Genomic DNA, 12,436 nt, shown 5'->3' on the forward strand with positions numbered 1-12,436 from the left:
GGAAGGCAAGTGGTAGAGTACTATGAATACCTACTATTACTATTAGGCTCAACTCACATTTACGCGACTCAGGTCGAGAAGAGACTGCGACTCTAGTCACTTCTCGACGCAGTATGTGTTTTCAAATGGTGAGGTCGCGGAGACTAGAGTCGACTGATCTGAGTGTCACCATTTGGAAACACATGCTGCGTCGAGAAGAGACTAGAGTCGCAGTCTCTTCTCGACTTGAGTCTCGTAAGTGTGAGTTGAGTCTTAGGCTACTAAGTAGTAGTAGGTATTGGTACTATCTCACCACTCTACTCTACAATGACTCTACTCTACCATGAACGTTTTCATTGGGAGAGTTCACAAGATAGTTAGTACTTGCCCAGGGAACTCTACCACTAACTCTACTAATGAAATCCAGGCTTAAAGCTGGGGATGTGGTTTGTGCGTAAACTGCTGACGTTGACCACGACATGTGCTCAAAAAAATTACCGACTCAAATAAATTATGTGGAACTGTTAAATTTTTGCATTTCACCTTAAATATCGGGGCACATAGCTTCGCTCGTTATTTATTTATTGATAAACAGAACACAATTCTTCAAAATGATTGTGGAAGGACTAACAGGCACATCCCAAAACTGTTTCTTCACCGAATTTTGATTTATACACTATAAATAGTCCACAAAATAGGTTATGTTCCATACACTTTTGAATTCAGGTCCAATTTTCAGTCCAAACATTTGAAAACAGAAGAGTTCGAATTTAGATTTTTCACAAATCATATTTAATAACAAAATAACACTCACTAATCACTTAAAACTGTAAAATAATGATTAGCTTTAAAAATGTTCGTATTTACTCTAATTTAAATAAAATAATAAATGATCTTGAATAAAATAATGTCGTTGGTCATGTCAACAAATCTGATAAGGTTGATCAAGTTGGTTTATCTATAATAATTGCCAGATAATACGTCTCATGAAATCCGCTGATTGATTGCAAAAGTTCAACAGCTGAACATAATTCTGTCTCTCTCCCATACAGGCACGAAATTATACATACGAAATTATCATGTGTTTTACAAATGAATAATTATTATTCTTTTCATGTCCTTCAGCGAGTTTTCCCAGGGATGAGACCTAGTGCAATCGAATTTCTATATCGTAAACCTACTATGTTCCAAATTTCGTGAAAATCATTAGAGCCGTTTTCGAGATCCGTTGGACATAAATATGTAACCAAATATATACAGAAATTGTTCGCTTAATATAATAGGATTTGATTCGATTTATGAATTTTCCTTTCTTGTTTTAGGTATAGATTCATTGTCGGCAAGAACACAGTAGAGTTCGCTCAACAGCCGGAGGTGCTCGTTGGCCACTCGAAGGCAATTCTCAGTCTGGCGCTGTCTCATGAGTTCAGTGTTGCTGTATCAGGCGGACAGGACGGATCAGCCATCATCTGGGACATGAATCGAACCTCCTACGTTCAGTCGCTGCCCGATATCAGCATGCCTGTGAGTTTTGAGATTGACTATTTTTCACTTTGTATGAACCTATTTTTACTTTCCTTGCCCTACTACCATAGGTAAGGAAAGTATTGCTTTCCAAAAAAATTAAGGTACCCCAATTTCAAGTTTTCTATACGTTTCAAGGTCCCCTGAGTCCAAAAACATGATTTTTGGGTATTGGTGTGTGTGTGTGTGTGTGTGTGTGTGTGTGTGTATGTCTGTGAACACCATAACTCCATTCCTAATTAACCGATTGACTTGAAATTTTGAACTTAATGTCCTTATACCATGAGGATCCGACAACAAGAAATTCAATTCAAGATGGCGGAAAAAATGGCGGATAATTACTAAAAAACCATGTTTTTCACTGTTTTCTCGAAAACGGCTCTATCGATTTTCTTCAAATTTATATCATGGATAGCTAATTATATGCCCTATCAACTGACATGAGTCTCATTTCTGGGAAAATTGCAGGAGCTCCGTAAAATTCTTGAGAAAAATGGCGGATAATTACTAAAACACCATGTTTTCACAATTTTCTCAAAAATAACTTGACCGATTTTTTTCAAATTCATACCCTGTATAGTTATTTATCAGCTCTATAAACTGGCATGAGTCTCCTTTCTGGGAAACCAATGGGGGTCCACCCCATCCTTGAGAAATGGACTTAGTAACCTCCTTCTCGTGCATGAGGTAGGTAGGTAGCGCAGTTCATAAAAAGAACACATAGTCGAGATATTTCATGTGTAGAACAGAATGATGCTCTTACGAATTTCAGCTGTTTTTACAAATTCGAAAAAAAAATCATCGAATTTCACAATTCACACAAAGAAAAATTTCTCTGAAAACACAATTATATTATACACATATACAGAAGTCTGATCGTAGTTTCAAATATGAGCAAGGAAAGTTGTGTGAGTGTACCACACCAGATTTTTGAGATTATGAAAACTTCTCGACTTCGAGTTCTCCATAGTCGTTCAAAAATGCTAGTTTCAAGTTTTCTCGAAGTCTAGTAAACATGACCAAATAAGTAATAAAAAGATAAATATAAATTCCTTTATTGACATAGGACACTTTAACAAATTTATGGTCAACGTCATAAATATCCTATATACAAAATGTTAAGCTTAAAAACAACAATTCTACAATATAAAGTCATTTACAAAACCATTTAAAAATTTCAAGCATAAATACAACAATAATTCTACAATATAACGTCATTTACAAAACCATTATCACAATTCAAAATACAAAAATCAATTTCATAAAAATCAGCCACTGTATAAATAAATTCTAATTCTTGCTGCAGGATAAATTTAACAGTTTTTTTAACTCATGCAAGAAAGGCTTCTAATAGATAATGGCAAGAAATTGTACAATTTTAATCCTGTAAACATTCAGCTTTTTTGAGATAGTGAATAATTGAGGTATTCAGTTCTTATGTCATTTCTGTGCCTCGTGTTTTGATTATAGACTTCAGTGTTAGTAGCCAACTCCCCTTTAGAGAAGCAGGCTCATCCATAGACGGACGGCAGAGTCAAACGCCAAAGTCTCATAAAGAGTAAAGGCCCCTTAACTTGGAAATGAATGTATTGTTTCAAATAGCATGACCTGTGTACTTTTATTCATTTACAAATTCTTGACTCATTATGAATGATTGGGAAAAGAACAACAGGCTAAGCCTCTCAATCTTTTCTAGTCCTCGGCCTACGGCCTCGAACTTGAAAACCGATTTCGAGCCGGAAAAATCTCATTTTCTGCTCTAGGTGCGAAATATACTATTAATTTTACATTATTATCACTAAAATAGGAAATATTCACATATGAAAGAAATGATTTTACAGGACCAAACAAGAAACTTAATTATTCTAAAAGCACAGCTGATTCTGATTAATTTTTAATCTGATTTGATTTTTAAGCAGGGGAACTTGAAGTGGGATAGCCACGTGGAAAAGCTCCAAAAAAGACTGTATCATGCTCTCTTTGCTCTGAGAACTGTAAAGGCAAATTCAAATATTACGACAGCTCTAAGGGTCTATCATGGATATTTTCTATCATTGATTAGATTTAGTATTTTATTTTGGGGGTCAGGAAGGAACTATTTGAACACATGCTTCAAAATGCAGAAAAAAGCACTTCGGGTTGTTGAGGGAGTGAGTCTTTCTTCTTCCTGTAAACCTATACTCAGGAGACTCCAGCTTCTTTCTGTTCCAGCTATCTATTTCTTGGAAGTGGTTTCTTTTGTGTTCAAAAATTCAGAAATTTTCACTGTCGACCGAATTAATCATGCATACAGAACTCGAGGTAGAAATGCATGTTTGTTCCAGCTCCCAATTCATAGACTCTCTCTGCTTGAAAAAGGACCGTATTATTCAGGATTGAAGTTTTATAATTGTATTCCAGAGGATATTAGGTTGTGTGGTGGTTATAAAGTGTTTTTATCTATATATATAAAAGCGAAATGGCACTCACTCACTCACTCACTCACTCGCATAACTAAAAATCTACCAGACCAAAAACGTTCAAATTTTGTAGGTATGTTCAGTTGGCGCACTAAGAAATCTTTTGGCAATATTTTAACTCTAAGGGTTGTTTTAAAGGGTTTAAAGTTCGTCTTTTAGCATGTATATTCTTCTTCTCCCAATCTCTTAATTATAATTGAAATTTCCATATCATATGTTACTATAGAACTATAATCTAGATAGAGTACCTCTTCGAAACAGTTGTTAACTGGCAACTAAATTAATAATTTTGTCCGGTTGGCATTAAGTTGAGTTGACTTTGTTAGGTTGGCACCAAGTTGAAGATTTAAATGCATTTATCGCGGAAAAAATGATTGGGCACTGCTACTTCAATCCTGGGAATATTATATTACTAGCCGTCAGGCTCGCTTCGCTCGCCATATCCGTTTAGCCAGACGTTTAGTCTGGACCCCCGACTGAATTGTCCTAACATATGATTAAAATGCTCAAACGAAAAATGCAGGCGAGCGAAGCGAGCCTGCTGATCTCATTCTTGGACGGTCCAGTCGGGGGTCCAGGGGGCGGAGCCCCCTGGCTAGACGGATATGGCGAGCGAAGCGAGCCTGACGGCTAGTAATAATAATAATTAATTGTTTGTTGGTTTTAACGTGGAAATGGATGTATTGTTTCAGATCGCTCTGGCCTGTGTGAGCAGTACCCTGGGAGATATAGCGACCGTGGGTCACAGCCAGGAGTCGACTCTGCGACTTCACAGCATAAACGCTGCGTTCCTGGGTAGCGTGACCACGCCCAACCGCATCACGGCTGTCTGCTTCTCCAACGCCCACGAGGGCGTGTCAATCAACGTTATTGCAACCGGCATGCAAGACGGATCTGTCAGGTCAGTCTACCTAATCAATTATTATCTAATTCTTTTGTATTATCTATTATCTTAACTTTAGTCTTAACTATTATCTATCTTTTGTATACATTAGGTTCTTTTTTTGTTCACTACAGTGATGAAGTATCACTACTATAATTCAATATTGTTATATACATTTTTTTCAAGTTCATTTATTCTCTTCTCTTTTCAATTATTCAAAATTTGTTATTATTTTAAACTAGCCGTCAGGCTCGCTTCGCTCGCCGTATCCGTCTAGCCAGGGGGCTCCGCCCCCTGGACTCCCGACTGGATCGTCCAAGAATGAGATCAGCAGGCTCGCTTCGCTCGCCTGCATTTTTCATTATTTGAGCATTTTTATAATATGTTAGAACGATCCAATCGGGGATCCAGACTAAACGTCTGGCTAAACGGATATGGCAAGCGAAGCGAGCCTGACTGCTAGTAATATAATATTCCCAGGATTGAAGTAGCAGTGCCCAATCAATTTTTTCGCGATAAATGCATTTAAATCTTCAACTTGGTGCCAACCTAACAAAGTCAACTCAACTTAATGCCAACCTGACAAAGTTATTAATTTAGTTGCCAGTTAACAACTGTTTCGAAGAGGTACTCTATGTAAATTATAGTTCTATAGTAACATATGATATGGAAATTTCAATTATAATTAAGAGATTGGGAGAAGAAGAATATACATGCTAAAAGATGAACTTTAAACCCTTAAAAACAACCCTTAGAGTTAAAATATTGCCAAAAGATTTCTTAGTGCGCCTCTAAAGTGCCAACTGAACATACCTACCAAATTTGAACGTTTTTGGTCCGGTAGATTTTTAGTTATGCGAGTGAGTGAGTGAGTCAGTCAGTCAGTCAGTCAGTCAGTCAGTGAGTGAGTGCCATTTCGCTTTTATATATATAGATAAGTATATATTGTTTGGAATATTTTTTTCTTTATCATATTATTTGTATTTTTAGAGAGTTAAGTGTAAGAGAGGGGTGACTGCGCCCTAACTTCGCTCTCTAGGAAAATAAAGGCAGTCATTCAACTCAATCTAACGTACAGTGGTGCCGATTCTCTGCCTTGTCACTCACTACCCTGTCACCCACATCACTTTTATTGTAAAGTGTGAATAAAAGTCATTTATCTATCTATAGTGAGGCTCACGTTATAATGGCAGTGGAGAAATATAGGAGAAAACGTTGCCGATCCTCTGTCTTGTCAATGCCTTCTATAGAAGCTGATACAGGTCTATTGATTGATACAATATCAACTGTTCATTCTCGTTTAAAATAATCAATTACATTTTATTAAGCAAGACATTATATTTCTCATAGTGAATTTTCATAATTAAGATGAAATATTTTGTTGATAACTTATTAATTCTACATTGTTAAACGACGATCTGGCAATAGATCAAAGCGAGAGAGAGAGAGATAGTGCTATCCGCTTTGTTGAATGATAGACAAGGATAGCAATAATAATAATAAAGCTTTATTGACATTCTAAATAGAACAATAGCCTCTCATATGAGGTAATGATATTTTGTGCTGGCAGCTTGACAGTAACTTCAATAACTTTTTACAAATTTACAATTTCTTGATGATTTTCTCCCATCTCTTTCTGTCCCTGGCTATTGTCGGCCACATATCTCCAACTCTATTATTATTTTTCTGCTCAAAATTTTCAAGTTTATTTCAATATTATTGAAACTTTCGGATTGTTTAGTGTTATTTCCGGCTCTTATCAACCCTTCGAAATTCAAAATTCATCAGTCATATCTCGAATACGTATTCTCTGAGTGTTAATCTTTGGTGAAAACAGAAATTTTAAACCCAACCTCACTTTGGATTATGTGCCAAAATCAAGGAATTGAAGAAGTTTTGGGCAATTGCCTGTTTCTCTTTCCAAATACCGTGTTTGTGACTGTTCTAATAAATAAATAAATAAACTCTTTGGGTGAGCTCGTCTCTCCATCGGCACGCTGGACGTCCTCTCCCTCTGGCCCGATCTCGTGGTATCCACTCCGTGCATATTTTCGCCCATCGCTCTGCTGTCATCCTTGCCACATGGCCGGCCCATCTCCATTTTATCAGGTGAGCTTCTTTTTGATGGTATTTCACCTTCACCTGCTTCAGTAAGTCTGTGTTTCGTCTTCTATGATGCAGTCGCAGTCCCAAAATACTCCTTATCATCTTCGTCTGCGTTGTCTCCAGTCTCTTGTCTGATTGAGCCGTCAGGGACCAAGTCTGAGCACCATATAATATAGCTGGAGCAATTTCAGAAGCAATTTGGCTTTCAATTCATTCGAAAAGTCGCCCTTGAATATCTTCTTCAGTGCCCAATATTTTTTCCAACCCTTGTTCATCCTCAAACTCACGTCCTTTCCCGTTCGGTTCTCAAAAGAAAGCAGTTGGCCCAAGTACTCATAATCATTCACATATTCTATTCTACCACCTGTAACATCAATTCTTTCCGTGTCTGAGTTCGTCATTACTCTTGTTTTGCCAGCATTCACAGACCAATTTTCTTGCTGGCTTCTATAAGTTCATCAAACATTTCTCTCATCTCTTCCGCACTTTTTGCCACTAACATCACATCATCTGCAAATCTTAAGTTGGTTAGTTGATAGCCATTTATGCGCAAGCCTTTGCTCTCCCAACTTAAACGGCGAAAAGCATAATCCAAGCAGCAATTGAAGATGATTGGTGACAATGGACATCCTTGCTTGAGTCCTTTCCTCACTCTAATACTCCTTCCTCTTCGCTCCAACTCGATGTACATTTCATTATTTAAATATTATCCTCATACAAGCTTTTCAATACTTCAATGTTTTCCACTTCAACACCCGACTCCTCCAGTGCATTCCAAATTTCGCAGTGCTTAAGGCTATCGAATGCTTTGTGGAAATCTACAAATCCTATGTACAAAGGCATCTTATACTCATTGCTCTTCTCAATTATTTGGTACGCAGCTTGTAATTGATCCGCTGTAGAGTAACCTGATCTAAATCCGGCCTGTTCTGAGGGGTGATTTTCGTAGATCTTGTTGATTATTCTGTTCTTGATTATGCTGGCGAATATCTTGTACAGAGCCGAGGTTAGAGTGATTGGCGTATAATTTTTAATATCCGAGCGAGATTCTTTTTTAAATAGAATTATTACTTTGCTTCTTTTCCAGGCTGAGGGCACTCGTTTCTCTTTCAGTATTTTATTGAAAAGTAATTTTATAGTGCTCATTAACACATCCAACCCGGAGATTATCACTTCGTTTGTAATGTCATTATCCCCAGGCGCCTTGTTCTTTTTCAGTTGCTTGATGGCTTGTTTTATTTCCTGCTCCAATATATCTGGCACTCGAAGTTCTGGCTCCTCTTCTCTAGTGTTCCTTCTTTCTGTCTGATGATCCATTCCATTTCCTTCTTCATAGAGCTTCTCATAGAACAATGTAACTTGTTCTAATATCCTTCCTCTTTCCGTTGTTGATGTTCCATCTTCTGTGTCCAACTTTGGTATCCATCTCTTCTTAACACTGCTTATTAGTTTATGGATGCTTTTTGTAGACTCTGAAGTGGCCATTATTGTTCTAATTACATTCTCCTTGTAATTCTTCATTTCCTTCCTTATTCTTTTCCGAGCTACTTTTCTGAGATCTTGATGTTTCCTCTTTTCTTCTTCTGATTTGTTCAAAATTCTATTCAATCTTTCTCGCTCTTCGATCAGCTGCTTTGTCTCTTCAGATAATTTATTACTTCTTCTTGCAGCATGCTGACGAACTCTGTTTAGACTTCTTGCTGCTTCCGAAATCGAATTTACTATTCCTTCATATATTTCCTCAACTGAACAGTCCTCTGAGAGGTCACTGTTACTCATCTCTCTCTTCAGATTCCTGACAAACTCTTGCTCATTCAAATCGGTTGTTCTGATTTGCTTTTTCTTAATAAAGTATCTCCTCTTTGGCAATATTGATTTTCCCATCAATAATCTATGGTCAGTATCGAAATCAAGCCTTTTTTGCACCTCTAGCTTTTTTATCGAATTGTTAGATTTTTCTACTATAAAGAAATCTATTTCATGTACAGTATCTAGTGGAGACTTCCATGTCCATTTGTCCGCTAACTGACCTTCAAAGAACGTGTTCATTATCTTTAGATTATTGCAGAGTGCGAAATGTAACAGTTTTTCTCCCCTCTCATTTCTAACTCCAACTCCGTAGATTCCGTTTGTTCTGTTCTCTCCAAGCCTGCTTTTTCCTATTCTTGCATTAAAGTCTCCAAATATAATTACTCCTGTTGTTTTTGAGCTCAATAGATTATCCAACATGTCGTACAAACAGATCGACTTCCTCTTCTGCGCTGTCCGAAGTTGGAGCATGAACTTGAATCACAAATAATTTGATGTTACCTATCGTTAGCCTCAGGATCGCCATTCTGTCGGGTATCCCTATAAACTGTGTTATATTATTTTTCATCTTCTTGTTAACAAAGAATCCCGTTCCTCTATGTCCCCGGGTGGCTGCAGAATGACAGAATAAGTGGCCGCTATTCCGTTCTTCCATGCTTTCATAACTTCTTCGAATTTCTGCAAGTCCTATAATGTGCCATTCACAAACCACTCTCTGTCTCAGACAGCACCGTATCGCGCATGCGTTAGCAACGGGGTTTTCCCGTTCCATTCAGTCAGTTCTTTGAATGTAACGTTCTTTGTGATGATGGTTACCGAGCACTGTAACTGGAGCCAATCGTCATTCTATTTGATGAAGATATTATTATCCAATGATGATTTATCATTAAATCCAATATAATAATCAATATATTATCATTTTATTTAATAAAAGAAAGAGTACTTTTGGAAAATATAATTAATAAAATATAACAGTTGTTATTTAACTGATGTTAAAAAACACTATAACTAAGTCAGCATATTGTCATTTCAAAACAAAAACCAAACCCTCAACCTCCCCTTCTACATTTAAAAAATCAATAAACATAACTATTTGAAAAACCTCTAATCCCTTCCAGCATATTGCAATTTCAAAGCAAAATCCTAACCTATCTTTCCACCTTTAAAATATCAAAAAGCATAATTCTACCTGGACCCTAGCCCTTTCTAGCATATTGCAATTTCAAAGCAAAAACCTAGCCTAACCTTATGAAACATTATTGAATATAATAAAAAAAAAACCTAACCACTAACCCCTAACCCCTTCACATTTAATAATTTAGATTTCAAAGCAAAATCCTAACCCCCTAACCTATCCTTTCACATTTGAAACATCAAAAATATAACTCTAACTGCACCCTAGCCCCTTCTAGCATATTGCAATTTCAAAGCAAAAACCTAACCTATCCTAATAACACATTATTAAATATAACCTAAATTTAACCTAACCTCTAACCCTTTCACATTTAATACTTTAGATTTATTCGTCATCTTTAGAACAAAACATAAACATGTGGTTCATTTCATGAACATGTTCACAAGCATGTGGTTCAAAGCAAAATCCTAACCCCCTAACCAATCCTTTTACATTTGAAACATCAAAAAACATAACTCTACCTAGACCCTAGCCCCTTCTAGCATATTGCAATTTTAAAGCAAAAACCTAACCTATCCTAATGAAACATTATTAAATATAACCTAAATAAAACCTAACCCCTAACTCTTTCACATTTGTTGAACGATAGACAAGGATAGCAACACCATTGCAAATCGTACACTACCATTATAACGTGGACCTCACTATAGATACTCAAAGAATACTTTTGAATAACTATGTTATAACTGTGACCGTTGCTGGCCGTTACTCTGTTTCTGAGACAAAGAGAAGCTGCTTGCCATTCCTGCCCGTCCAACGCCTCTTCAAATTCAATCAATCTCTCTCTCTCCTCCAAACATCGTTCTTACATTGAGTGTTCCCAAAATAAAATATTTCCTATCTTCATTAATCTTGCTTTTACAAATATTTCCATCTCTTGTAGTCCTATTTTTGTTTTCATATAATATTGCTAATCTTTATTAGTTCCATCTTTGTTCTGTGTCTCATTCTTGTCCTCCTCTTTATTTATTCTCTTTTTTGCCTGTTTCCATGTTGGATTTTCATCAGTACTGTTCTTGAAGTATCTCTCTAAACCCCCTTTCTCCTGTACTTTATTTCCGTTTCTACCATTCCGATTCCCAGTTGGTTCTTTGTTTACTTCATTATTTCCAGGTGGTGAAGCCTCTTCACTTCTCGCTCTTTTTCCTTCAGATGGAGTTTTGCCTTGTTTGTCCAATTCTACCAAAGATAAAAATTTTCCGTCCACATTCAATTTATCTCTCAGCATCCTAACTTGGTTTCCTTCCTTTTTAAGACGAGTCATATGTGCAAATAACTTTTTCCTTTTTTCTCTGATGACCAGAGATAGATCTTCTTTGATTTTCACCATTTTCAAATTTTCTGACTGTGAGAGTTTTATTTTGTTTCTTAATATGTTATTTTTGACAATAATTAAATTTAGTTTGACAACTTTTGTTCCTTCTTCCTGTTGGTCTTCCAGATGTCCCTTATACTTCCAATGTCCACATCTGGGATCAAAAACTGCAGAACATCCATCACTTCTTCACACATTGATTGGAAACTGCTATCCTTGATTCCATAAATTAATATATTAAATTTTCTTTCTTTTCCCAAATTTTCTTCTACCAAGCTAATAAAGTTATGTTTTATTTGGCCAATTCCCTCCTTCATTTGTTCCATCTCTTTCTTGTACTGTTCCATTACTTCTCCTACCTTCTCCTCCAGTGTATCTAATTTTTCCAATATTCTGTCCAATTTGTCTTCCATTGTAGGGGTAATACTTATCTTCTGCTCTAATGTGAAAACAATACTTTTTCCTCCACCTACTGTCTAAAGTACCTACATTACTACCTGAAACCTAATACTAAAGTGTCACTTTTTTGCTCTCGGTAGTAAAAAACAGAAAAACTCCCTAGGGAGTAAAAGTGACTCCATTTAAATAACATGGGAAGCATCTCCATTTTGGAACTTACATTGTAATAGGTTAGAAGGTCTAAGCTCAGATGAGAAAGCATAATAGAGGTGTCTGTCATTGAGTCAACTGAATTCAATACCACAACCAGAAATTTGATTAACTCATGAAATATATGTTTGTATGATAATTATTATATTCTCAATATTAGTAGATGATAAAAATTTATGCAATTTTAAAAATATTTTATTTTATTCAAAATACCAGCCAACAAATATTTTTGATCTGCAATTCAAATCTGAACCGCGTGATCTGGAGTCAGCCATTTTGGTAGCTGCTCAGCTGATATAATTGTTACAACTTTTGCCGATAGATAGCGCAATCGGTAGTGCCAATCAGACGACCGGTTTTTAGGTTTTAGATTTAGGTTATGTTGTTAGGAATCATTGTCACCAATACGTAAGTTATTAGAATGATTTTATTTGCAGTTTCTATGAAAAATGTAGATGGAGGAAAATGTTGTGTACATCACGAGCGAAAAATACTTTTTCTCCTCAGGAAAATTTCTGCCCTCCGCTTCGCCTCGGGCATCAAACTTTTTCCCACAG

At 36.4% G+C, this 12,436-nt stretch overlaps 1 protein-coding gene across 1 annotated transcript in view; it reads left to right on the top strand.

Annotated features, from left to right (window-relative positions):
- Positions 1-12,436, top strand: part of LOC111046960 (lysosomal-trafficking regulator) — a 168,987-nt gene that overhangs the window by 151,814 nt on the left and 4,737 nt on the right. The window contains exons 43-44 of the mRNA XM_039429615.1: positions 1,302-1,503; positions 4,655-4,863. Of these exons, the coding sequence (XP_039285549.1) occupies positions 1,302-1,503; positions 4,655-4,863 (411 nt within the window). The remainder of the gene's footprint in view (positions 1-1,301; positions 1,504-4,654; positions 4,864-12,436) is intronic.

This window comes from Nilaparvata lugens, chromosome 5 (assembly GCF_014356525.2).
Source record: "Nilaparvata lugens isolate BPH chromosome 5, ASM1435652v1, whole genome shotgun sequence".
Classification (NCBI taxonomy): Eukaryota; Metazoa; Arthropoda; class Insecta; order Hemiptera; family Delphacidae; genus Nilaparvata; species Nilaparvata lugens.